Below are 27,875 nucleotides of genomic sequence, written 5' to 3' on the forward strand. Positions count from 1 at the left end.
GTTGGCCAGAGCCTGTGTGGCTCCAACGTGCGCAGTGTTGGCTTCAGAGCCTGTGTGGCTTAGCTGGCGCCGTTTTGTTGATTCTTCAGGTGCCCAGCACTTTGTGGGCACCTGCCACGTTTAGGCCTTTCTGTGATGTACACAGTTGCCCAGCACTTTGTGGGCAACTGCCACGTTTAGGCTTTTGTACTTTGGACTGGCGCTGCATGGCAGCGCGCCCTGACTTTGGACCCAGGGCATCCTTGCCCCAACAAGGCCAGTTGGCCTAGGGACTGCCACAGGTAGTGGCTTATGTAGTGTTGGCGCAATGTGATTTCTATGTTTTTAAATAGTAATTGCCTACTGTGTGTTTTTGCGCTATTGATTTATTAGGCACCTCTGAATGTTTATGCATTATGTGTCTTCCTTTCCATGCGCTGCACCTCTGAATGTTTAGTCATCATGTGTCTTCTTGCGCTGCACCCCTGAATGTGATTTTATTGCATCATGTGCTCTATTCTTAACACCTCTGAATGTTTATGGCGTCATGTGTTTCTCCTTATTACTCCTCTGAATGTGTTCATGCATCATGGGTAAGGTGTTCTGGTTTATGCCCCTAAATGTGGTTATTCTTAGGTGGTTGTCTTTTCTACTCCTCTGAATGTAGGTTTATTGCATCATGAGTAATGTATTCTTTCTTAGACCCCTAATGCTGTGTGATACTTAGGTGGTTCTTCTCTCTTAGTACAGGTGGTCCTAGTAAGGTCCTGGTTCCTGTTACCAGTGGTTACTGGTTGTTATCTTTGTGATTACCATTTTATGTTTTACTATTTCATTCTAGAAGTGATTTTATATTCTACATTTTATCTAGAAGTGCTATATCTGAATATGACAGTGGCCCTTGTGGCCCTGTCTTGTGTACATAATCCCTGTGAATATTGCCTGTGCCAGTTGGTACAATGTATATGTGTGATTTTATCTGATGTGTTTTTACAATACAAAAGTTATTTTTATAATAACCTTGTGTGGAGTCTCATCTGTGGTGTGCCTAGTATGTTGTTGCTGTTGTGCGCTGGCGCAAATGCTTTACACATTGCCTCCGAGTTTAGCCTTACTGCTTGTGCCAAGCTACCAAGGGGGTGAGCAGAGGTTATCTTGGCGTGTGACTTCCTTGCCCTGACTAGAATGGTGGTTTCTGCCTGGCTTTGGCGTCAGCCTTAGCCTACCAGAAATAGCCAGTTCTAACATTGTTGGTCAGCGGTGCGGATTTTGGACTTGTGTTTGCGCAGTGCCATAGCAACAACTGGCTACATTACAAAACTCTACAATTGTTTTTTTCAGATAGTCACATGTTTGGGATTATTGTTTTTGATTTTTTTCCTCAAGAGTGTCATTTTCAAATGTGTTTCTGCGCTTTATGTTTAGTGGCAGATGAGAGAAAGTGATAGGGCGGGACGCCAGTAGAGGGGGAGGTTCCCATAGCTTAGGAATCCCTTGCTGGGTCCAATGTCCAATCCCAAATCCTGTCCCTGTGTGGGTAGATGGAAGAGAGGGAGTGTGAGGAGAAATGACTAGCTCAGGAGGGTGGTTGTTCCCTGAGTGTAGTGTGTGTGTCTGGATTCCCCAGTGTGGTAGGATCCAGTGGTGGCAGCTTTAATGTGTCCAGTGTGTTAATTCCCATTCCCCGCTCCCAGAGTTTGGTACCTGTGTCACGTGTGGTCAGGTTGAGTGATCAGGGGTGGTAGTAACTGCCTTACCAGTCCGAGGGGGGGGAGTGTGCGATTGAGTGATGTGCTGAACTGGAGGAGTTGGTGTGAGTTTTCTTTTTGTTAAAGAGCTTGCATGAGAGGTGTACCTCTGGTGGTGTGCAGGAGGTCCTGCAGAGGCACTGGACAAGAAGGTGGATGTCTGGCGGTGTGCTAGGTGTCTTGCAGAGGCATTAGGGAGTGGTTCCAAAAGGAGTGGCTTGTGTATCTGATGATCCTGTAAAGGGGAAGGGGTTCATGTGTAACCCAGCTTGGTCCCAGTAGTATGGTAGGGGTGTAGGGGCTCACGCCCTGTCTCAGTGGAGGCGGAGTGAGTGTGGGACGGTGTGTCCCACGTTGGCCTGAAACCCTATCTCAGGGCCTGGAGGGTTCCTTAAGGGAGCGCCAGGTCAGGGGCCTAAGCTGTACATAGGTCATTTGAGGAGGATCTTCCTGTGTCTAGAGGACGGGGAGTGTCTGTAACCAGAACTCCGGCGGTCCTAGTGTTGGGCAGTACCGCTCCTAAGTGGAGGGTGCAGAAGTCCTGGCTCGCTGAGCATTTGACCGTCTAGAGTGCTTGACCATTTGTGGGGCCTCTGGAGGTCGTTCCCCGAGGAGGGGGGAAAGCCAGGTTGGGGTGTGGCCTGACCTGGAAGGAGTAATGGAGGAAAATGTGTCGCTGATACGCCGCTGGCGTGTGCTCTGTCTAGCCTGAGACATACTGGAACTGGAAGGGGGTGCAGAGGGACGGTGTCCTTACTTCTGACCCCGGTGTAACCTGAGGGTTTAGATCTTAGGTTGGGAGATTAGGAAACTTCTAGGTCAAGAGGAATCTCTACCAAAGTGGATCAGCTGAAGAGACTGAGGGGGCTGCCTTTGCTGTGTGTTCTGGGGCTCACCTGCAGTTTGTTGTTTCCACCAAGGTAGAGGAAAGGGGGCTTTGCTGTGTGCTGTGTCCCCCCACCTGCTTGAAGAGGAACTGTGCTGTGTGCTTTGTACCTCAGAAGTGAAATAGTTTCCAGGTGGTAGACCAGTGATGGAGTGAGGTCTTGATCTGGTAGGAGAATTGTGTTCTGGTGAAGTGCTTTTCTGTGAGGGTGCGGAAACCCAGAAGTAGAGGTAGGGTGGGGCATTCTTGCCCGTGACCTCTGGTCAGCCTGAGGGTATGGTCCCTAGGTTGGTGGATCAGTGGTAGTTGTAGCTACACTGAGAGAGAGAGTGGAGAATGGCTATTGTGTGCCAGGGGTTACTACCCCCCACTCTGTGGATTAGTTAGGACCTGTGATTTGGATGGCCTATGGCCTGGTCTTGGCTGTGGATGACTAGTGTGTACCAGTGGGGTACCCTAGTTGAGTCAGAGAGTTATTATTTGGAGGAAACCATGTAGGTTCAGAGTGGCGAAAAACTGGACGGTGTCCCTGCTGTGCAAGGCCGTGTCCGTGGTTTTGTCGCCCAAAGCAGTGAAGCCCATCAGTGGTGTGATTGGTCTACCCTGCGTTTTGGCTGGAAGGGGGTTGTGTTGGACCCGGCCCATTAGGCAGGTTCACCCCTAGACTTTTTGCGTTTTCCTAGCCTATTTATGGAACCTGGGATTGGTGATTTTAGGCCTCTGCGCACGTTTTCACTGTGGTACAGTGTAAAGTGCTTGAGCTCTCTGTGAATGAATGGTGAGTGACCTGCCCTCCCATAGGAATGAATGGGGAATCTGTATGCCCATGGTAGTTCCTGATGCGTGGGGAGTGCAGGGGCGAGTTTGGTATGAGAGAACTCGTGAGAATGAATGCTGCAAAATGATGTATGCAGCATGGCTGTGTCTAGTCTAGAAGTCCTACTTTTGGAAGTTGGCATATTTGTGCACGTTGGTGCTAGCGTGTGATTGGCTGGTGAGCCTGGCCCAGAGTGCATGGGCCTGCTTGTGGATTGACTGTCTGGTTTGAGGATGACAGGGGCTGGAGAGCCCAGGAGGTTGTCTGAGTCAGCCCATGGATGAAAGGCAGCATCTGCTGCCAGGGAAGTGGGAGGAGATGGCACCTGATAGTGAAGGGCTGTTCCTGTGTAACTACAAAGCTGGCTCCACCTCCCGCTGGGCGACTGACACCTCTGTCCCTGATACTGAAGGGGACTTCCCTCTAAACCAGTCCAGCTGGTTCTCACACTGCCTGCTTCAAAGGACTTCAAAGAACTTCAAAGGTTTTGCACTGTATAAAAAGGGGTTGTATCCCCTTCCAAATTGTTCTTGTTTTCAACTTGAATCTGCCAGGAGCATGCTGCTGCTGGGGCTCAGGGGGATCCCTGGGCTCTGCCCAGCTCCTGGACATCTGATGGACTGCTGGGGGACTCTTCCTGGCTGTCCCCCTGTCTGGCTGCATCTTTGAGGACTCTTTGCTGGACTTTGTTTGGGCCCTGGAAGCCTTAACCTGTAATGCCCTGCAGCTGCTGGGACCCTCCTTGCTGTGGGGGTTCTTTCTGGGGCGTTTTGGTGCTTTCTGGGCTCCCCAGCGCCTCGTGGGCGCTCTCTTAACCTGATGGATGGCAGAGCGCTGTGGTTATCCCGTGGGGGGAAGCGCTCCTGCCCTGTGACTGTCCGAGTGCTTCGTGTGCACTCTTATCTGATTTGCGGGTGCCACCCCGACTATGGCGCCCTTTGCGAGTGCCTACCTCGCTTAACTGACTTATATTACTTTTGAGGGTGCCCAGCCCTCGATTTGCCCCCGTAATCACCGCCGCGGCCCGAGCCGCGCACAGGAAGTCAGGCAGCGTTTCGCCTGACCATAGGCGGGACTTCCGGGTTGCAGAGGAAGTCCCGCCCCATTGCCGCGCTGGGATTGGCTGCCGGCAGCGAGAGGAGAGAGGCGGCGATTGCGAAGCCCCGGTCCCGAGATGGGGGACCGGGTGAAGCAGCGAGGCGGGCGCCTGCCTGTGCTGGGCTCCCATGCGAAGGGAGAGCCCTGCAGGCGCCAGCGGTGATGTCCTAGAGCGCTCCGAGGTTTGGGCGCTCTTCCGCTGCACGGCCAGGATCCCCGGTGGACTGGAGAGGATCCCGGCGCCCGTCCTGCATCAGAAGCGGCCCGGTGAGTCTGGGCTGGGGCCGGGTGAGACGGGGGCAGTGCTGTTGCTGCTCCGGGAGGGAGCAGATGGAGTTTTGTGTGCCGGTGAGGCAGTGTTGGTGCTCGGGCGGCCCCGGTTGGCAGTGGGTCGCCCCAACGTTACGCCAGAGCCTTGAGGCTCCAACGAAGGGGGCATTGTTGATGTTGAGCCCTGAGAGAGGCTCTGGGGGACATTTGATGAAGTAAATGGAGAGTCAGGGCGGCCCCGTTTGGCAGTGGGTCGCCCCAACGCTGAGAGAGCCTGTGTGGCTCAGAGGGGCCATATATGTTTTTAAGAGCCTGTGTGGCTCCAACGTTTGACCAGTGTTGGCCAGAGCCTGTGTGGCTCCAACGTGCGCAGTGTTGGCTTCAGAGCCTGTGTGGCTTAGCTGGCGCCGTTTTGTTGATTCTTCAGGTGCCCAGCACTTTGTGGGCACCTGCCACGTTTAGGCCTTTCTGTGATGTACACAGTTGCCCAGCACTTTGTGGGCAACTGCCACGTTTAGGCTTTTGTACTTTGGACTGGCGCTGCATGGCAGCGCGCCCTGACTTTGGACCCAGGGCATCCTTGCCCCAACAAGGCCAGTTGGCCTAGGGACTGCCACAGGTAGTGGCTTATGTAGTGTTGGCGCAATGTGATTTCTATGTTTTTAAATAGTAATTGCCTACTGTGTGTTTTTGCGCTATTGATTTATTAGGCACCTCTGAATGTTTATGCATTATGTGTCTTCCTTTCCATGCGCTGCACCTCTGAATGTTTAGTCATCATGTGTCTTCTTGCGCTGCACCCCTGAATGTGATTTTATTGCATCATGTGCTCTATTCTTAACACCTCTGAATGTTTATGGCGTCATGTGTTTCTCCTTATTACTCCTCTGAATGTGTTCATGCATCATGGGTAAGGTGTTCTGGTTTATGCCCCTAAATGTGGTTATTCTTAGGTGGTTGTCTTTTCTACTCCTCTGAATGTAGGTTTATTGCATCATGAGTAATGTATTCTTTCTTAGACCCCTAATGCTGTGTGATACTTAGGTGGTTCTTCTCTCTTAGTACAGGTGGTCCTAGTAAGGTCCTGGTTCCTGTTACCAGTGGTTACTGGTTGTTATCTTTGTGATTACCATTTTATGTTTTACTATTTCATTCTAGAAGTGATTTTATATTCTACATTTTATCTAGAAGTGCTATATCTGAATATGACAGTGGCCCTTGTGGCCCTGTCTTGTGTACATAATCCCTGTGAATATTGCCTGTGCCAGTTGGTACAATGTATATGTGTGATTTTATCTGATGTGTTTTTACAATACAAAAGTTATTTTTATAATAACCTTGTGTGGAGTCTCATCTGTGGTGTGCCTAGTATGTTGTTGCTGTTGTGCGCTGGCGCAAATGCTTTACACATTGCCTCCGAGTTTAGCCTTACTGCTTGTGCCAAGCTACCAAGGGGGTGAGCAGAGGTTATCTTGGCGTGTGACTTCCTTGCCCTGACTAGAATGGTGGTTTCTGCCTGGCTTTGGCGTCAGCCTTAGCCTACCAGAAATAGCCAGTTCTAACAGCTACCACCACACATAACGTGGTTCCATCAACCAACAAAATAATAAATAAAAATTACCTTTATACAAGATGACTGGCCAATTACAAATTGATGGCTGTCAAAATAATTCCAACTCTATATAGGGACAAAAATTACATCAGCAGAGGTCTTACCCGGGACCAGGGTTCAATTCCCGCCTCGGCGGTTCTTGGGCTCAAAATTCCACGGACCTGATAATTCTCGCCTCGGTGCCTATTCCAATCATGGAGTCCCACTCTTCAACTCTGGGCAATAGCTTGCTTAATCTCCACAACGGCCCCCACAACGCTAAGGATGCCTGGCTTCACCTTGGGGGTGCCCAGGAGTGGACGCCTCACAGGGAAAGCCAGGATGGGTTCCACAGCGGTATTCGTACAAGCGCCTTGAGACCCTTGCGGGTGAGTAGTGCGCTATACAAGTATCAATTTACATTTTACACAACACCAATTGAATAAGGCGAGAAAGAATTGAAAAGTCACACCACCAGAACTAAATGGTTGACTTACGGTAGAGAGCAACTATTCAAAGCGACACACCGTGTCCACAAATTTCAGTTCGATCAATGGATGGCGTCCAGAATCCGCCAACCAATGCACCCAATAAATCGGCTGAAAACAAGGAGAGCCGAAATGGTGATAAATCTCCCACCTGAAATCAGGAAAGAGATTAGGTCATAAAAAATGCACATTCAAGGAACCGACCATTCCCGTAAGGAGTAAGTCAGGCTCCAACTATTTTCCAGCAGTATTCAAAAGTTACGTGCCACCCAAACAATGGCTCAGTTACACCGCAGTATAGTTGGTGGCCCTTGCGCTAAAGAGCAATAGGTATTGCACCAGTAGTTGTAAATTTCAAAGGTCAGCGACCACCCCAATACAGAATGACCAGTAAATTATAAAAAAGAGAGACCCCATGCAGAATGCCCCCCGGGCACATACAACTGGTGATATGCGGTATCCTACGAGCGGTTCAATCGGTAACCGGTTCGAAGAGATAAACATAGGAGTGCTTACCGAAGTTAGCATGTAGCAGACGTCTAGGAGCCCGAAGTTACCTCGGCGGAAAACTAACCGTGAGGTTGGAAGACGGTCCTTGAAATAGAAGTAAACAAAGGACCATAACAGTAGCGTGCGCACCATTTTGGAAAGGGAAAAAACTCCTGAATACAGGGATAGTAACAAAACAAAACCGGTTCAGACTCCCCAAGTGTGTTGCAATGCCAATTAATTTATAGACCACAACGGGTATATATTGCAACAGCAATTGCGAGGAATTGTGCAAGTGCATACAGTAAATGTACCAGCCCTGACGTCGCCGACACATGTCCCTAAGGACGTGTCTATCGAAAGGGTCGATGCAGCAAATTGTAACATCCCAATAAGGTGTACTGTTAGAGAAAGTTAGGTAAAGTGAGAGGAGAGTATTTTCCTTTGAACAGGTCTAGGTACAAAGGATAAAACAATCCAGCCACAAGTACATAATTCAGAAGTATATACATCATAAAGAAAAACATGTCGAATATTGGAGCACAATATCATGTATTAGACAGTATAAATACAACATATCGTTAAGTAGAAAACCGAATGAATCAATATACAAATATAATCACATATATTGCGCCCACTGTGTGAAAATCCAATATACATCATCCTCGATAGATTAAACCACTTGTTGTAACAGTTTATAAGAATAACAATATATAAGCAGTCAATAGACAAATAGTTACTATACAGCATCCAGAATACAGTATTGATGTCTAATCTATCAGAAACAAAATACAGTACTTAGATCTCATCAGCTGGTTATAACAGAATGACACTCCTCCATAGAATTAAGACCCAAGCTAATGCTGTTGCAGCGAAGCATCCAACGGCATTGTCTTACTAAAAATGTTAAACAACAACGGAAATTGCAGGTGCTGCCAATCACTTACTCTCTTATTTTTGATTTGAACATCTGACCATGAAACAAATGTTGCAAATGACCAAAATGTGTCCTTTTTGATTGAGTTCTTTTATTTAGAGAAATATTTATTTTATATTTTTAGATCTCACCCATTTGGAAATTTCAATGAAAATTTTTAAGACCTTATGTACAACAACAAAAGATTCACTATTCAAACAAGGAACAAAACTTTTTTGTCACAAATAGAAATTTTTAGACTTTTTTGGACAACATGTACTACATACATTCAATCATACCACTCACAAACCACACTATTTACATATATACATACACAACAAAGAACATATAAATCGTATCTACAATGTAATAACTTTGATTTACAAAGAAGCCTAGAAAGCAATCATATTTTTCAAAAACATTTCAAAAATAGATATCACAGGTTTTTTGGTTTTTTAAGGCTTGAAAAGTCTACGCGTTTCGAACTCATATAGATGGATGAGTTCTCGTCAGGACCAAGGTCTGTGAAGAGAGAAGGGGAAACTTATTGGTGTGCTATTTATTGTGACCACACTGACTACCCCTACTGCTAGCTTCCGTCTCTTACCTCTCAGTCACTGGAGGACCAGAAGTACAAATAAAGTTGCCTTGACACCAAAACGTCTGAAAAAATGGTGATAAATCTCATCAAAATCTATCAATATAAGGCCATATTTCACTACTAAAAATGTTGGCAATGCTGCCACCCCATTCCGGGACTTGTGCCACTTCGATAACTTGCCAGCGCATGTCACCGGGGGCATGGTTAAGCTCTAAATAGTGTGCCACCAGGGGTGCGTTCTCTGTTTGACATCGGATACGACTTTTATGTTGCCCAAGTCGAGTTTTAATCTTTTGGATAGTTTGACCGATATAAATCAGGTCACAGGGGCACCAAATTGCATAAACAACGATAGACGTGTTGCAATTTGAAAAATTGCGCAGGTCATGCTTAATGTTTCCATGAACAAACTGTTTTGTGTTCATACTGGACATACACATGAGGCAGCCGCCACATTTGTAGTGTCCAACAGATTTGTATAAACCCCACATTGATGTAAGGTTCAGGCCGAGGCAAAGCCGCTCGCACCAAATGGTCACGAACATTTTTTCCACGTTTGAAAAAAAATAGCGGCAGCTCTTGTTATGTTATGTTAATTTTAATTTCTATAGCGCACGGCTACTCCATTGGAGTGTCCCGGCGCTTTTTATTAGCAGCTCATAAGAAGAAAAACATAACACAGATAAAAACATTTATTAACAGCAAAGGAGACATACTAGAGGGTAAAAAGCCAGGTTTTGAGGCCCTTCCTGAAAGAAGCAGATTAGAGGTACAGCGTAAGGCCAATGGCAGAGTGTTCCAGAGCTGTGGTGCCCTCAGTCTAAAGGAGCACCCCCCAATACGGGCCCTCTTTACTCGGGGAACCGCCGCAAGAAACAAAGATTCAGATCGCATAGATCGGGCCGGGCGGTAAAAGACAAGCCTACGCTGAAGATATTTTGCTTCCGAACCAAAGAGCGCCTTATGAGCCAGGGTCAAAGCCTTAAAAACTATCCGCTTCCGGATAGGCAGCCAATGAAGCGACTGCAAAAGGCCGGACACTCTAGCTCGCCTATGAAGGCCAAAAATGGCGCGTGCAGCAGAATTCTGCACCACCTGCAGCCGCTGTACAAGATACTCCGGAAGACCCAGATAGAGGACGTTGGAATAGTCCAATCTGGAGCCAATTAAGGCTTGCACCGTAATCTTCCTGTGCTCTTCTGTGAGCAGAGGAAGGAACTTCCGGAGCATCTTGAGAATGCCGAAACATGTGCCCGTAAGACCGAGGATCTGAGATCTCAACGTCAGGCCATTATCGATCTTAATTCCCAGGTTTTTTGCCAGCTGGGACGCCTGTGCTGGGGGGAACATATTAATCGGCCACCATGTCTGCCAGTCAGGGTCTGAGGTGCAACTAAAAAACAGCACCTCCGACTTGTCAGAGTTACATTTGAGGCTGTTCTGCTGGAACCAATTAAAAACAGCCCCAAGACACTCCCGAATACTCTCTCCGTCGAAATCCTCACCTTTCCTACACGTAAAGAGGAGCTGGGTATCGTCGGCATAAGAGACGATCTGGGCCCCAGGAGACCACCAGTACAGCCAAAGGGGTCATAAAGATGTTAAAAAGAGTCGGGCTCAACACAGAACCCTGCGGGACTCCGACTCCCAACGGCGGCATCTCAGCAGAGCTAGGGGAGGCCCAGACCGTTTGTCGACGGCCAGCTAAGAAATATGTAAACCAGCTGAACACCGTCCCCCTCAGACCGATGTTATAAAGTCTGGCGAGGAGCCCCTCATGGGGGACGGTGTCGAAGGCCGCCGACAGATCAAGCATGACAAGCATGGCTTTGCCTCCTGAATCCAGAGCCTCCTTGATGGCCTCAGACACCTCCAAAAGCGCCGTCTCCGTGCTTAAATTGGGGCGGAAGCCAGATTGAGTGGAGTGCAACAGGTCATTGGTTTCTAAAAAAACAGAGAGCACGCTATGCATGTGCTTCTCCGTAATTTTGGCCAGCGCCGGAAGGAGAGAGATAGGCCTATAGTTGGCCAACACCTCAGGATCTTAGCCAGGGTTTTTAAGGAGGGGGATCACCATTGCCCGCTTCCAAGTCTGCGGGACCACCCCCTCCCTCAAAGAGAGGTTCAAAAGTGGGTTAACCAACGGGTTTACCACAGCCGCCATCTTCGCCAGGAATTTGGCCGGGCAGGGGTCTAACGGCGACCCCGATTTAAGGTTGGCCAAAAGTGCCAATGACGCAGAAGTAGAGATAGGCGGAAAAACAGCCAAGACAGAATCCAGGGTGGGCGATGGAACTAACCCATCCCCACTGCTGGGACGAACTTCAACCAACCTCTCAAGAAAGGAGTCCTGAATCAATTTAATCTTATCCGTAAAAAACTTGGCAAGATCACAAACCCATGACTCAGAGGGAGCGGTTTGAGACAGATTAGATCTAGGTGCCGTAAACTCCCTCACAATAGTAAAGATCTCCTTACATGAATTGGAGGCTGCCTCTATCCGCCTGGCCAGGTAACCCTTTTTCTCACGAAGGATATCGCGATGATATACTTTGATCGCAGTCCTGTATGCAAGTCTGGCCACCGGGTCGTACTGTGAGCGCCAAGCCCTCTCAGCCGCCTTGCACTGGCGACGAGAGGCAGACAGTGCTTCCGTGAACCACGGAGCAGAAACCCGCTTTGATGTAACCCGAGGGGCCATCGCAGGGGCTAAATCATTCAGCCTGTCCGTCAGCCACACCTGCAAAGACTCTACATCCCGCTCTAAGTCACCCGAAAGGGGACACGGATGGTCAAGAGATGCCTGGGCTAGCATCTCAGGAGTCACCTGATGGAGTGCCCTAGAGACTGGTCCATGCTGTCTAGGCGCATTGCTAGGCAGTTTCTCCCTGCCCGGTACATAGAACCTAGCCAACCTGTGATCGGACCAGAGCACCGGAAGAAGCTCTATGTCCTCTAAGGGGGCCGTGGAAAAAACCTGATCCAGAGTGTGACCCTTGTCGTGTGTGGGGCCTGAAAGAAAAGGTACAAAACCAAGGGGAGCCGTAATATCGAATAGTTTGTTCGCATCCGGATCCTCACCCATGTGGAAGTTGAAATCTCCCGCCAGCACACAGTGCTCAGCTCTCAAAGCTAACCCCGAATTAGCTGCCTGTAGTTCATCAAAAAAGGATCCCGCCGGTCCAGGGGGTCTATAGACCAGCAGCCCTTTAAGAGCTTGATGAGGGGCCAGAGTAATAGAGAAGGCCAGGGATTCAGAACCTGTAATAGTATCCATAGGGATGATAGAACAAGCAGCAAGCTTATTCACCACAAGAGCCACCCCTCCTCCCCTCCCCTTCAATCTATCTTGCCGAAAAATATTATATTCCGGCGGGATAGCCGCCATGATATCGGGATTGGACAGATCCCCCAGCCATGTTTCTGTCAACATCAGACATAATGGTTTTTCCATAACAAGGAGGTCAAAGATCTCCAGGGCATGTCTGCGCACTGATCTGGTGTTTCAGAGCAGGCAAAGATGTTTCACATTGGCCTCTCCCCTCTGCAATGAAGCAGCAGGGGCATAACCTGGTGACCAACCACATCCAGGGCATTGCCTTTTACCCCTGTAGCGACCAAGAAAAACAGTCCGACAGGCACAGGATACCTTTTGCAAAGAGCGAAGTTCCAGCGCCGAATAGTATACCATCCTCCCAACAGCAGCAGAGAACCCTATGAAGCCTAACCCACCCGCCGCTCCGCCGCCTCCGGGACGCTGACGGGCAGGACTCTGGCAAGACTCAGGCAAAGCGATGGCAATCCCGATGCGCGATCCCGCTGCGCTAAGAGGACTGGTTTAAATGGGGCCTCCAGGTGAGGTGCGACCCGCCCCACCAGGACGCTCAATATGGCACTGCAAAAGCGTCAATTCCCCTCCCAAAATAGCGCCCAAAGTCCACACTATGCAAAACCCCAACAGCCCCAGAACCGGACCCGCTAAAGCAGCGGTGGAAAAACAATTGTTGTGGAGGTAAGGGTGTGATCCCTGTCGCCACAACTAAGGGCCAGGGTCTCTTGATAATGGCAGAAATTTGATTACTGCGAATACCAAATGTAGTCACACATGGTATGCGAGTCATTGGTTTCCTGGTTTTGGGAATCAGCAATACATCCTGGTGGTTATACCATGCTCGTTTCATCGAGCGCTTGATCAATTTACGAGGATAACCACGCTGCTGCAATTTTTTGGATAAGGTCTCTGCTTCACGGAAATAATCATCTTTAAAAAAACAATTTCTACGAATTCGTAGAAATTGTCCGAAGGAGAGGCCGTCCCTAAGCCCTCACGGATGGTTACTAGAATACTCTAAAAGAGTATTATGGGCTGTAGGTTTGGTGAACAGTCTAGTGGACAGCCTCCCCTCATGTGGAAAAATAGTCAAATCCAAAAAGTCCACATGACTGTTACTTAAGTTAGCTGTAAATTTAAGATCATTGGAACAATTATTCAACCAAATCAAAAACCTTTCCAAAGAGTCCTCAGTCCCAGTCCAAATGAAAAAAAATCATCAATATAGCGTCGCCAATGGTGAACGCTATCAAAGAAAGGATTATTGTTACAGTCAAAAATAAAACGTTTTTCAAAATCGTCCACAAACAAAATGGCAAAATTGGGGGCATAAGAAGCCCCCATTGAGGTACCCTTAATCTGTAAATAATTTTGTCCGTCAAACTCAAAATAATTCCTAGTCAATGATATCTTCAAAAGGTCAATGATAAAGTCAGTCGGTACTGGCATCGGAGCAATCCGTGTGTCCAAGACCCTACGAATCACCTCAATCCCTTCCAATTGGGGGATGTTGGTGTATAGGGACTCAAGGTCCATACACACCAACAACTCAGTCTCAGGGCAAAATTGCATTACCTCCAACTGGGAAATAATGTTGCCACTGTCACGCACATAGCTGCGGGTAGCGCAAGCAAAATCCTTAATGAATACATCAATGTACTTACATAATGGCTCCAGGACCGACCCACATCCGGAGACAATGGTTCGGCCTGGAGGAATTAAAACACTCTTATGCACTTTCGGGAGTGTATAAAGTACAGGTGTCCGTGGTGTTTTAGCATTGAGAAATGTAAATTCTTTCTGAGTCAAATAACCTTCGGTTTTGGCTGCTGTAGTGATGGTAGCGATCATGTGTTGAATATCAGACAGGGGATTGGTTTTTAAAAGTTGATAGTGATTGATGTTATCAAGTTGTCGCTTTATTTCCGTCTTATAGTCAGTCTTAGACTGCACAACTATCCCACCGCCCTTGTCGGCAGGCTTAATTATAACATCCTGATTAAGTTTCAATTTAACTAATGCATGTCGTTCAAGTAAAGAGATGTTATATGGGATATATTCAAAGTGTTCGAGGCATGTGGGCTGCTGAATTCATATTGGTGCATAGATCGCCGCCTAGTGTTGGGTCCGGATGATTGCATTTTGTTGTCCTGGAAGAGTCTTCGAAGTATCACGAGATAGGTGACTCCTCCCCTGGACTACAGTGTGCATAGGCATCGACTCCATCCTCAGAGTGAAACTCAGTGAATGATGACCATGCTAGAAGTATATGTGAATTCTGCAGCTGCTACAGGCGCCGGGGAGGAGGGCGGGCGATATGAATGTCAGCAGCCCTACATGCCAAGAACAGATGCATACTGGTAAGTAGCATATTCCGTTCGAGGCATGTGGGCTGCTGAATTCATATCTGTGCATAGAATACATAGCAGTCCCTCCATTAGCGGCGGCCGCCCGTGCCAGCTGCAGCAGTCTGGAAAAGTGTTTTGAGAAGAGCCTGTCCTACAGAAGCTTGCTGTTTGGAGTGTACATCTAAGCAGAAGTGTTTGTTAAATGTATGTATGGTGGTCCATGTGGCTGCTCTACATATATCCTCTAGAGCATGGGTACTCACAAACTTTCTCTCGGGGGCCAAATTTACAGTTTAGTTTGTGTCCGAGGGCCGCATCGGTGGGGGGGCAGGGTCAGTGGGGGAGAGGGAGGGGCTAGAGCAACAACATAAAACTGACCATGAGGTTGATCATAGGTCCCTGCAGCGGACGTCTTCGTCCACTGAGCCGTCCCGGCATACACACATCTCTCTCGGTCTCCCTCCCTCTCTCTAGCTCTCTCTCCCTCTCACCCTCCCTCTCTCCTGTCTTCCTCTGTCTCACTCCGACTGTCTCACTCCCTCTCTCTCACTCCCTCTCTCTCACTCCCTCTCTCTCACTCCCTCTCTCTCACTCCCTCTCTCTCACTCCCTCTCTCTCACTCCCTCTCCGTCCCCCTCCCTTTCCCTCCCTCTCACTCACTCTCTGTCTCACCCCCTTTCCCTCCCTTTCCCTCCCTCTCCCTCCATTTCCCTTCCTTTCCCTCCCTTTCCCTCCCTTTCCCTCCCTCTCCTTCCCTTTCCCTCCCTCTCACTCCCTCCCTTTCCCTCCCTCTCTGTCTCCATCTCACTCCCTCTCCCTCCCTGTCCGTCTCACTCCCTCTCCGTCTCACTCACTCCCTCTCCCTCCCTCTCCCACTCACTCATTCACTCTCACTCTCTCCCTCTCTCTCACTCGCTCACTCCCTCCCTCTCACTCACTCCCTCTCATTCACTCCCTCCCTCTCACTCTCACTCACTCTCACTCACTCCCTCCCTCTCACTCCCTCCCACTCCCTCCCTCTCACTCACTCACTCCCTCCCTCTCACTCACTCCCTCCCTCTCACTCACTCCCTCCCTCCCACTCACTCCCTCCCTCCCACTCACTCCATCCCTCTCACTCACTCCATCCCTCTCACTCACTCCATCCCTCTCACTCACTCCATCCCTCTCACTCACTCCATCCCTCTCACTCCCTCCCTCTCACTCACTCACTCCCACTCATTTACTCATTCTCTCTCACTCACTCCCTCTCACTCACTCCCTCTCACTCTCACTCACTCCCTCTCACTCACTCCCTCTCACTCATTCTCACTCACTCTCACTCTGTCACTCTCTCACTCCCTCTCCCTCCCTCCCTCTCTCTCTCTCCCTCCCTCCCACTCCCTCCCTCCCACTCCCTCCCTCTCACTCACTCACTCCCTCCCTCTCACTCCCTCTCACTCACTCCCTCCCTCTCACTCACTCACTCTCTCTCATTCACTCCCTCCCTCTCACTCACTCCCTCCCACTCACTCCCTTCCACTCTCTCCCACTCCCTCCTTCCCTCTCACTCACTCCCTCCCACTCACTCCCTCCCACTCCCTCCCACTCACTCCCTCCCACTCACTCCCTCCCACTAACTCCCTCCCACTCACTCCATCCCTCTCACTCACTTCATCCCTCTCACTCACTCCTGCTCACTCACTCCCTCTCACTCACTCCCGCTCACTCACTCCCTCTCACTCACTCCCACTCACTCCCTCTCCCTCACTCACTCCCTCTCCCTCACTCACTCCCTCTCCCTCACTCACTCCCTCTCTCCCACTCTCCCTCTCACTCCCACTCACTCACTCCCACTCACTCCCACTCAGTTACTCATTCTCTCTCACTCCCTCTCAGTCACTCACTCCCTCTCACTCACTCCCTCTCAGTCACTCACTCCCTCTCCCTCACTCCCTCTCCCTCACTCCCTCTCCCTCACTCCCTCTCCCTCACTCCCTCTCCCTCACTCCCTCTCACTCTCACTCCCTCTCACTCTCTCTCTCTCCCTCTCCGTCCCCCTCCCTTTCCCTCCCACTCCCTCTGTCACCTCACCCTGCCTGTGCGCCAGCCGGGGCACACACACACTCACAGCCGCACCCAAGCACTTCACAGGTCATTAAAAGACCATTTGCATGTTAATGATGCCTTTGTATTTCACCTCTCCTTAGGCCCCTGCAGCTTTACTCTGGCCATTCCTAGGATCGCCCGCAGGCAGCCCCCATAAAGCAGCAAGAGTCTCTCTCGCTGCTGCAGACACTTTAAAAAAAAACTCGGGAAACACAGGTATGATGTCTCGGGGGTCCGCGGGCCGCCAGGGAAGGCTTGCCGGGCCGCCACTGGCCCGCGGGCCGTACTATGAGTACCCCTGCTCTAGAGGAATGTTACCCAGGAAAGCCATGGATGCCCCTAACTTGCGTGTGGAATGCGCTCTTGGGGGAACTGTTGACGTGCGTTTACCCTTTTGATAACATAACTGTATGCACTTAACAATCCATCTGGCTATACCTGATTTGGAAATGGGGTTGCCTTTGTGTTGTGGAGAGAAGGCAACAAACAGTTGCTTAGTTTTTCTGAAATCTTTTGTCCTGTCAATGTAATACAGGAGAGCTCTTTTAACATCTAAAGTGTGCAGTGCGACACCACCTTAGGCATGAATTTAGGGTTGGTACGCAGCACTACCCTATTAGCATGAATCTGTATGAAAGGCTCTTGAATAGTTAGGGCTTGAAGCTCACGAACTCTTCTTAGCGATGTGATTGCTACTAGAAAAGCCACTTTCCATGTCAGAAACTGTATCTCACAAGAGTGAAGAGGTTCAAAGGGTGGTCCCATTAGTCTGGTGAGAACTATGTTCAGATTCCAGACAGGTGAAGGAGGGTGTCCGGGAGGAACCACTCTTTTGAGTCCTTCCATAAAAGCTTTATTGGCTGGCACCCTGAAAAGGGAAAGATGCTGTCTGTTTTGAAGATAAGCTGCCATTGCAGCCAAATATATCCTGATGGAACCATATGCCAGATTGCATCTGTATAGATGCAACAAATAACATATAATGTTTTGCGTGGACGCATCTAGCGGATTTATGTCATTATTGGAACAGTAAATGACAAATCGCTTCCATTTGGCCGCATAGCATGCCCTGGTTGTAGGTCTTCTTGCCTCCTTGATGTTCATACAGTCAGGGGGTAAGTTGAGGTAGCCAAACTCTATGACCTCAGGAGCCATATTGCAAGGCTCAACTGTTGCGGATCTGGGTGCTGAATGTCTACATGGCTCTGAGTGAGGAGACTGGGCGTGAGGCGCAGTAGTTGGTGAGGCACCACTGAAAGTTCTAGGAACGTGGTGTACCACGCCTGCCTTGCCCACGTTGGAGCAACCAGGATGAGCGTTATGGAGTGCTGTTGCAGTTTGCGTGCCACTAGCGGGATGAGCGGTGCTGGAGGAAAAGCGTACGCAAATCTGCCTGACCAGTTCATCCATATCGCATTGCCCTGAGACTACGGGTGTGGGAACCTGGCGGCGAAGGTTTGGCATTTTGCGTTTTCCTTTGTGGTGAATAGGTCTATCTCTGGATGACCCCACTGCTGGAAATATGGTTGGAGCACCGAGGGGTGTATCTCCCATTCGTGCATTTGATGGCTGTGCCTGCGGAGTAGGTCCGCCATCTGGTTGTCCTTGCCTAGGAGATGTTCCGCCATGAGGAACATGTTTCTTTGAATGGCCCACTTCCACATGCTCTGGGCTAGATGAGACAATTGTGGAGAGTGTGTGCCTCCCTGCTTCTGGATGTAATACATGGCAGTCATGTTGTCCGTCCGGATCAGCACGACTTTGTTGCACAAATGCAATTTGAACGCCTTCATCGCCATGAAGATTGCCATCAGCTCCAACAGGTTGATATGCATCTTTTGCTGCTGCGTCGTCCATAGTCCCTGCACCGTATAATGGACAACATGCGCTCCCCAGCCCTGCAGAGATGTATATATCAAACAAAGTCCTATCTGCCCTAATCACTGAAACGGTAGCAGCCAGGCAAGGACCTCGTACTCGCTCCTCTGTACAATCAACGACCTCCACATTAATCTTCGTGGTGAGCAGTGGAAATTTTATTCATAAATCGGCATAAAATCACAGGGACTAGTGCCCTCCATGACGCGTTTCGCTCCTCGTGGGAGCTTGGTCACATGATGCGTCCATTCATTATGAAGTAATTGAAAGTGCAATGCAGTGAAAAAGTGCCCACAAACCGTAAAAACAAGACTAAATGTAAGTGAAACTTGACAACAAACTATGGCACGATTGTGAATTGAAACACGAATGCTCAGTACGAATACAGACCATTTTGTATCAATTATAAAACCAAAAGAGATTAATCTATATTGCAAGTAAATAATTATGTACAAAGTGTACGAACGAATTATGCTGATTAGTGATCATATGGCAACTGCTGAAATTAAAACAAGAATCTGGCAACTGTTGAATTAATTCATCTAATAATCACTTAGTGCAAATAACAGTGCCAGTCATCTAAAATATACGGCAGTTCAACTCAACAACATTCAATAATGGTGTGTCACAATTTATAGAGCTTAAACAGTGATCTCATTAGAAAATATGTTGGTTAAATAAGGTGCTGAGCATACAATAAAAAAACTAGCACAATGTTACCTCTATTAGAGTTGTCATAACCGTTATGACAGTACAGATTGGGTACACGCTATTTACAGAGACTGATATAAAATCACATCACTTTCCATATATAAAGCTGATTGGTTGACATATCTATTCACAACTTGGTAATGCGGAACTCCCAATCATGATAAATAAAGTGCAAGTGCATTATCAACAAGAGATCTGCTCCCCAAATGGAACCTAGATCTACAGACACCTGAGATCAGTATCTATATGTTACAAAATACTCGTAATCATGACCAACCGATCATGTAGTACCTGTATTAAAAGAACATATACTGAAAAACTGGAAATGTGCAAAAATAGAAACTCTGAAATTGAAAGCAACTGTACTCAAAAGTGGGTATGCTACTAGACCCAAAACAACGTGCCAAAATGTCGCGTCTGTACAATAAAGTGTAGTGCAACGAAACAGTGCAAAGTGCAATCTTTCTAAAAATTAGATAGCAGCAGAAGACATCAATATCTCGAATTATGCTTAAGCCTAAGCAATCTAAGGCAAAAGATATACCTATCTTCATTAGTCACTCCGTCACGATATAAGACACAGTTAGATATGACCGGAGAGACAGAAAAATAAAGACGTAACACTCATAAACAATATCGTAAGGAACTCAGAATGATGGACACCTAAATTAGCTTGTTACAGAAAATTGAGTAAATCTTCATTCATATTTAATCCATTAGGTACTCGAATGTCAAGAGCTAAAATAAAATGGGATTCTTTCTGACAGAGTAGCTTGTCACGGTCCCCCCCCCCCCCCGGTCCGGGGTTACGGACTGATCCCAAAATAGTATACTCAAGATCTTTCAGTTTGTTCTCATGGATTGACTTAAAATATCTTGCCACAGGGTAATTCTGATCGGAGTTTACAATGGCCCTGACATGTTGGAGTATACGCTTATGTACAGGGAGCTTAGTGCTGCCTATATACTCCAAATTACAGGTGCACCTAAGTTTGTATATAGCGTATTCGGTGCAACATGTTAGATGTTCCTTTATGGCAATTCGCTTATCACTGAAAGCGGTGGTATAATGGGTTGAATTAATGGAAAAAGTGCAAGCACAGCAGGAACTGCATTTGAAGAAAACAGGTTTTGAAAGCCATGTACTCTTAGGTTTAACCTCAGGCATAGTTTTTACTAAAGCCTCCCTCATAGAGGGCACCCGCCTGAAAGTGATGGTTGGCAGAACAGGAAGAATTGGCCTCAGAATGTTATCTGTTAAAATTATCGGCCATTCAGAATAGATAATCCTACGTATAGCCTGCTCCTGAACACTATAGGTAGTAATAAGCCTAACAGACTACACTTTGTTCTCAGAAGCCGTTGTATCAGGCATTACAACTTCACTGGGCTGCAAGAGGGTATCTCGTTGTTTGACATTGGCTTTATTTAAGGCCACAAGTAGCTGTTTATTAGTATAACCTCTATTTGCAAACATTTGAAAAGCCTCCATTTGACATTTCTTAGACACCTCTTCCGAGCTACATATACGCCGTATGCGTATAAACTCTCCATATGGTATGCTGTTAATTAGGTGTCGGGGTGTGTACTATGAGCGTGTAAGATGGAATTTCTGGCTGTAGACTTACAGTGTAACATAGTCTGTACAACTCCTCCCTCAACATATACAAGTACATCTAGGAACTCAACCTTAGATTTATCAATGGTAGCAGTAAATCTCAAATTCAAATCATTAATGTTGATTTCTTCAACAAATTGCATGGCTTCGTTCCTAGACCCTTTCCATATGATACAGACGTCATCAATGTATCTCCAATGATGAGCAATGAGACTCCACCTGCGCACGTGGGCCGTTCTGAGAACATGCTTCTCCCACCAGCCAACATGTAAACATGAATAACTGGGGGAGAAGCATGAACCCATTGCGACACCACGCAACTGCTGGTAAATCTCACAATTAAATTGGAAGAAGTTGGTAGTCAAACATATATCAATGATTTGCAACAACATCTCGTGTGCTCTCATAGAGATATCTCGCTCATCCAAAAAATATTTGGCAGCCCTTATGCCATGACTGTGATTGATACTCTTATACAACGACTCTATGTCCATCACAATGAGAAAATATTCAGGATTCAAAACAACATCATTGATTCTGTTGAGAAAATCAGTAGTGTCTTTTAGAAAAGACGGCAAACTATTAACAAAAGGCTGAAGAAAATAATCAACATATTTGAACAGATTCTCATTCATGCTCCCCAGGGCAGAGATGATAGGTCGCCCGGGCACTGGTTGAGTTAGCTTGTGTACTTTAGGTAATAATTAACCTCATAAGTGCTGCGCCCGTCCAACGGCCGACGGCACCACTACCTCGGGAGTGCTGCCGTCGGTCATTGGACGTTCCAACTGCACCTGCGCAATGGAACGTTCAGCACTGGAGCTGGACGTTCCATAGCAGCTAAGGTGATAAAGTACTGGAGTTATTGGATGTTCATTATTTACAAAATTCATTTCATCCTTAGTAATGAGTCCCATCCGCCGCCATTGATGGATTTTTTTACAGGTGGACTCTATCCTCATTTCTAATTTAGATGATTTTTTGTAACATGATTGATCTTTGAGATGACGGTCTGCCTCAATAAGATAATCCTTCTTAGACCTCAAAACAATTATTCCGCCTTTGTCGGATTTATTTATAACTATGTCCGATTTACTTTGGAGCTTTTGAATAAGTAAATTGTATTGTTTGTTCCGATAGTCTCTTTTGCAGGTTTGTGACATGATTGTTCTGTTCAGAGTTTTAAGTTCTGTAACCACTCTATCACTGAAAACATCATTTGAATCCTCAGGCATAAAAGGAAGAAAAGTGGATTTAGGGCGGAAAGGACTTGCTGCTGGTTTACACACATTGATTGTTTGACTGACAGTAGGAACTTCATCAGCATCATCTTCATACGCTAAATCATAAAGTGCCTGAAGATTGGAATTATCTTTGACTTGTAGTGATTCACCTTTTTTAGATTCAACTGCTAGCGGTACATTTCTTTTACCTTGAAATGAATTCAGTTGAAAATATTTAACCAGTTTTATTTTCATAATGAATTTAAATAAATAAATCCTAGTTTGATTATAGGAAAAAAGTTTTTGGGACAAAATGAGAATCCCAAAGAAAGAAGTTGTTCTTCTGCTTTAGAAAGTGTAAAGTCTGTCAGATTAATCACAGTGTTCTCGGTTTCAATAATTATCTTTTCCAAGTCCGCCTTGCATTGCCTCTTAATGAAGGCTTGCCTGTGTTTAACCCTCCTCTCGCGCCTTCTCGTGTTTGCTGATTTCCTTGCGAGTGGAGAGGCTTGCGGGGGCGCAAGGAGTACCGCCGGTCCTCGCTCACAAAATTCAGTTCATCACCAAGCGAAAAATGCATCGTTCCTGGTTGATTTAAGGATGCTGTACCTGGTCTGTTGTCATCAGTATCACTTGTGGATGTAAGTGAGGCAGAGTGCGAATCACTTGCTGCCATTGTTGTATCTTGGGCGCTGACATGTTGTTTGCTTTTTGACCTATCCCCCGTTAGCGCTTGTCGTTTGTAATTATCATATTTCCGGGCAAATGTAAATGTTCTGCCTGTAGCATAATCATATATATATTACGCTTGAACTCCTGCAGTCGCGCGGTCATCGACGGGTGCACTCCATGGATGATGTTAAAAATCTAAATTGATTAGGCTAGATCACATATCACTGCCAGACGCGTTTCGGAACGATGCCTTCTTCAATGTCAGTTTCCTCTTAAAACAAACGCCATTTAAACATTGGAGGAATACATTACAGTTGGTGCAATGTAGACAGCGACGATGTTCAAAATATTTTACTTAATTGCGCCTCAAGGTGGCAGCCATCTTAAAATGTACTGTCTCATTCTATAATTCATTACGACATACGCCACTCGATGCAATATAAAAAGAGTTCCATACAAAAGCTACATTCCCAATAAATAAATCATAATCAACAGGATATAAGCATTCTCCTATAGACAATACATTAAAAAAGGGGAGGTACTTTAATCAGCCAAAGCAGTCAAATTTCACAATTCCTTATATATATATATATATATATATATATATATATATATATATATATATATATATATATATATATATATATGTGTGTGTGTGTTTAGAGCAAGAGAAAGAGATATTGATTAGATACACACACCATATTTAGCCTTTCTTTCAGTGCTGCTCTTAGAACATTAATCAGCACACTTGACAAGCTCACCCTTGCAGGCTCAGCCTTGATGCAAGCATCTACCAACGAATCTCCCCAAAGTGTGTGAAATTAAACACTATGGACTTGATTCACAAACTGCATTTTGTAGAGCGTTTTGTAGTATTGCAAAGTGCTATTCACAAACAACGTATGGAGTTTGTGTCCACAATTAGCTCTAATTATGTGGGCGTAGTTATCCACCCAGATTATGGAGTCTACACAGACCCAAGTATACGTTTTATTAGTAAACGTGGGTAGGACTGGAGGGAGTGGGTGACTAACAAAAGGGATAGATATATGACAAAAGTAGATGGGTTTAGGAAGGAGTAAACCATTTGCATTACTCTGTGAGTGGAGACATGTAACTTACACTTTTGTAGTAAGTTTACACTCTGAGTTTGTAAATACCAAAAGCAGTAAATTTACTCTTAAGTGTAAATTTAACTCAAAAGTGTAAGGTACCTTTATGAATCAGGCCTAATGTATGCAGAACACATTGCACTGTATTTTCTTTCTTTTTAAATATTAGAACATTACCTTCAACAAAAACACACATTTCTCAAAACTTAGACAGACATAACTGCAGGCAAACAATGAATAGTAAGCATATGGCACTCAAATATTCAAAATATTTCTATGGTTTACTGTAATCAAGTAATACATTGTGTAATATAAAAAATGCATAGTTCAATGACATTTACAAAGCACTCAGCCTTCGGCCTCATGGTTTGCCGATGTCACCAGAACCCCTTGCTTCCAATACAGGCCTATATTACCCCTTAAGTATTCTCTCTCGCCCTTTTTATAGATATATCCCAGTTTACACCCATTGCTAACTTTAATTTAAAAAAAATTAAGTATTGATGCACATTTGTTTAATATGTAATCAAGTATTTCTAACTACAGCAAACAAACCCAACTTTTTAATAAAATAAAGTGCTGTTAGTGCTACTTAGGAATTTAAACACTCAAATTGTTGCTGAGTAAGTTATAAAAGGTATTTGTGATTCAGTGTCACTTCCTCAAAAAAGTAAGTTCTCCTTTCATCAGAAAAAAACATACAACTGTGAACAGTAAATGTACTACATAAATGAACCTTTTTTATAATGGGATACCAAAGTCAAAATGTATACAGTTTGGTTTGACGTAGTGGATTTCACAAACTTCTACTAGAATGTCCATTTACCTGCCACATTTACTGAAGTCTTTACTGCGAATGCCTGGGGTCACAGTTTACGAATAGGATAGTATATTGAATGTTACCATTGAGGCTGTTAAAGCTGTCTGATACGTATGGTATCATAGTTGTAGACTAGCATGATGTTCTGCAGATACCTGCACAGTATGAGCCCGAATTTTGGAAAAGCATGAACGGTCTCTGGGATAGAATTCAGTCTAAATCTATGTGAGTTCTTATTAACAATTGTATGTCTTATCCTTACTGGTTAGTATCCCTGCTAAGGTGTCTTCCAGGATTACCTGATGTTCTCTTTCAAATTGTTTTAGGAATGAGTTACAAGGAGCTGGATGAGCGTCTCGACAATGACCCGAACATCATTGTGTGCCTGAAGTGAAAACAGGACTCTGGTTACGCCAACTGTTAGTTCTATGCTCTCCCTGTGCCAGTATCTGCAGAGTGGCACAGAGGCCATGATGGAACTAAACAAAGAAGAAAGCCCGGCAAAAGATAAGGAAGATGTAGGTATTTGACTTTTGAAAATGGATGCTTACGAATGGACCTACGAACACAGGCGCCTGGATGACCAAAAATGTTATTCCTGACCATAATATTGAACAATCATAGTTGTGGCTGAAGTTGTTGATAGAAATGGAGAATAACATGCCATGGGGGTAGGGTCGATTGGGTTGTTCTTATTAATTAAAGGCTTCCAGTCATTGTGAATTTGACACCTTTTCGAATAGGATGAGAAGAACAAGATGAAAGACATTGGTTTGACACTTGAAGAGGCGCTAGAAAACTTCTCTTGCACCATTCGCGCATGAGCCCAAGGCAGGCTAACACATCTGTCTACAAGTATTTTACTGCTATAATAAAAATATGTTCCTCCCAAATAAAATACTTTACGTGACTTGTTCGTGCATTTGTTTTCAGTGTTTATTTCCCATTACTATTGGTCAGACTGATGACTCATGCCTTCTCCTTTGGCACAGGCTTAACATGCACTTTTATGCTTGAAGTAAAATTGCATTACTCTTTTCTATATTTGTTTTATGTATGATTTCGACCTAAAGGGAGCTGTGTTCTTTGGTGTTTGATGTATTACCATATTACTGAATTTGTTTAATCATTATAGGTGTAGGAAGGTACATCCTGACTATGGTTGCCCCCAACTTTTTGCCCTGTGTTTTAGCTGGTTTTGGACATAGTCGACCTGGGACCCTGCCAATCAGGACCCCAGGCCTACTGCTCTCTCTTTAAAATGGATTCCATGTACCCTAGGTACATTTCCAATTGGTACTGGGCCACCCTATCAGACCCTGTAACTCAGGGCATGGGTGTACCCAGGGCTGCCAGGGGCTGCAGCATGTATTATGCCACCCCTGGCTGGCCTCTTAAATTTGACACAACTGGCTGCATGACAGCTGGGGCAAAGTCGTGTAATCACCCTTTGCTGTAGGTGTAGTATACCTATACCTAACCCTAAAATGGACACACAGATTCCTATCAGTCACTCCTATGGCAGGCCTTGACAATCCTGAAGGCAGAGTGCTTGGAATCGTGTGAGATGGTGCTCTGGCATGAGCTGAGCCTGTCTGCAGCTTGCGGAATCAAGTCCTAATAGCTGTTCCATGATAACGCATACCATATACTCTTAAGTGCATTATAATCCTCGCGGTTAAATGCTATCTTTGGTATTGCTTTATCAAAACATGTCGAGTAAGGTGTCATACGAATTGGAATACTAACCCCTCGCCAATTCTGGCGACGGGGTTAGCATTCCACCCTTCTAGAGGGACACGACATGTATGTAACTGTGAACCCCGGTTAAAGTTAAGCGAAGCCTCAGCTCCACAAAATGGATGCTGCCACCACAGACACGAGTCTGACCTCCTGCTGCTGGGAGTCCTCCCAGAGAGGAGAGCCTGGACAAAGGGTTTCCTGTCAGGGGCGGTGCTAGCACCGTCCCAGACATGGTTTTGTGTATCCTGGGTAGGCAGGGCTTTTCAGGAAGGTGACTGCTGAGTGGCACCCCGGTGCTCACTACGCATAGGCCGGTCTGAACCAGTTCCAGGGGCACACCAGCCCCTGGCCTGGGGAAGTCCGGCATGGCAGAGGGGTGTAACCACCCCCCTCCTAGTCCCACCCATAGGCAGGACCTAGTCACCGGGTCAGCCCCCTTTTTTAGTATAAAGATGGGAGCGGGCCCCCTGTTCAAATTAGATCATCTTTGGAATCAAGACACGACTTTCTTCGAAAGGACTTCAAGATTTCTTCATCAAGATTCTCCCTTGTGGCTAAGGAGTAGTCACCCTGCATCCGCAGGCACCATCCTAAAGAACACTGCGGTCTGCTGCAAGTCCTTCATCACGAATCCGACGACCCAGCTCGACGAGACCCGGCTTCCCTGGCACCTCTGACCTCTACTCACCTCTACAGCCAAGCTGAGAACCGTGAGTGCGACGAGACCTCGAGGGACCGACGATCGCCAAGACTGCACGACATCTTTACTGCAAGCCCACCGTGTCCTCCACGGGTGAGTGCTTTGGGGTCCGAGAAGCCCCGACCCTGCGCAGCTCCAGCACCCAAGGTCAGCCTCCCTGCATCTCCACGATCTGCGTGGGGCCCTTCTGCTGTTTGCTGTGCACCGCGTTGTTTGGCTACTAGCCGGCTGGCTTGTGGCCTTCTGAACGACGCCCGACGACATCACTGCTGCTGGTCTGGTTGCTCCAGACTGGCCCTTGCTTCCTTCTTGAAGAGAGGCACCCCGGACCCTCCTGGTCCACTCCAGACGCCATTTTAGGTCCACCGCGTGGGCTTGAATTTGCCAAGGCTTTGTTGCCCAATCCTGGGTCCAGCGACGCCGACAGCTTCTATCTTCGTGGGACAGCTCGATCCTCCTTCCTGGTCGCCGACAACGCCTCCTGGTCCGTGAGATCTCCGAGCCCAGCGTCACCCACACGCCTTGTCGAGGTGGCTACCATCCGGTGCCCTCCTGGTGCCCACTGACTACTGGCTAGTAGTCTCGAACTTGGTCCCCTCTGCTTTCAGGTGTCATCTTCCATCGATCCAGGCTTGGATCCACCGAACTTTCTTCACTGGTCGCCTGCCAGCAACTTCTTTCTTCCAGGCTCCTGGTCCGTCAACGAGGATTCCCGACGTCTTTTGAGACCTATGCAGCTGCAGCCCCT

General features: G+C 46.8%; 1 protein-coding gene across 2 annotated transcripts in view; it reads left to right on the forward strand.

The window, feature by feature from the left end:
- The window catches only part of NPRL2 (NPR2 like, GATOR1 complex subunit), a 192,951-nt gene extending 167,357 nt beyond the window's left edge, over nt 1-25,594 (forward strand). For both annotated transcript variants that reach the window (XM_086938716.1, XM_086938717.1), the window contains exon 12: nt 25,011-25,594. In XM_086938716.1, the coding sequence (XP_086794842.1) occupies nt 25,011-25,078 (68 nt within the window). In that variant the 3' untranslated portion in view covers nt 25,079-25,594. The remainder of the gene's footprint in view (nt 1-25,010) is intronic.
- Nucleotides 25,595-27,875: the final 2,281 nt, after the last annotated feature.

Source organism: Lissotriton vulgaris, chromosome 9 (genome assembly GCF_964263255.1).
Source record: "Lissotriton vulgaris chromosome 9, aLisVul1.2, whole genome shotgun sequence".
NCBI classification, from domain to species: domain Eukaryota; kingdom Metazoa; phylum Chordata; class Amphibia; order Caudata; family Salamandridae; genus Lissotriton; species Lissotriton vulgaris.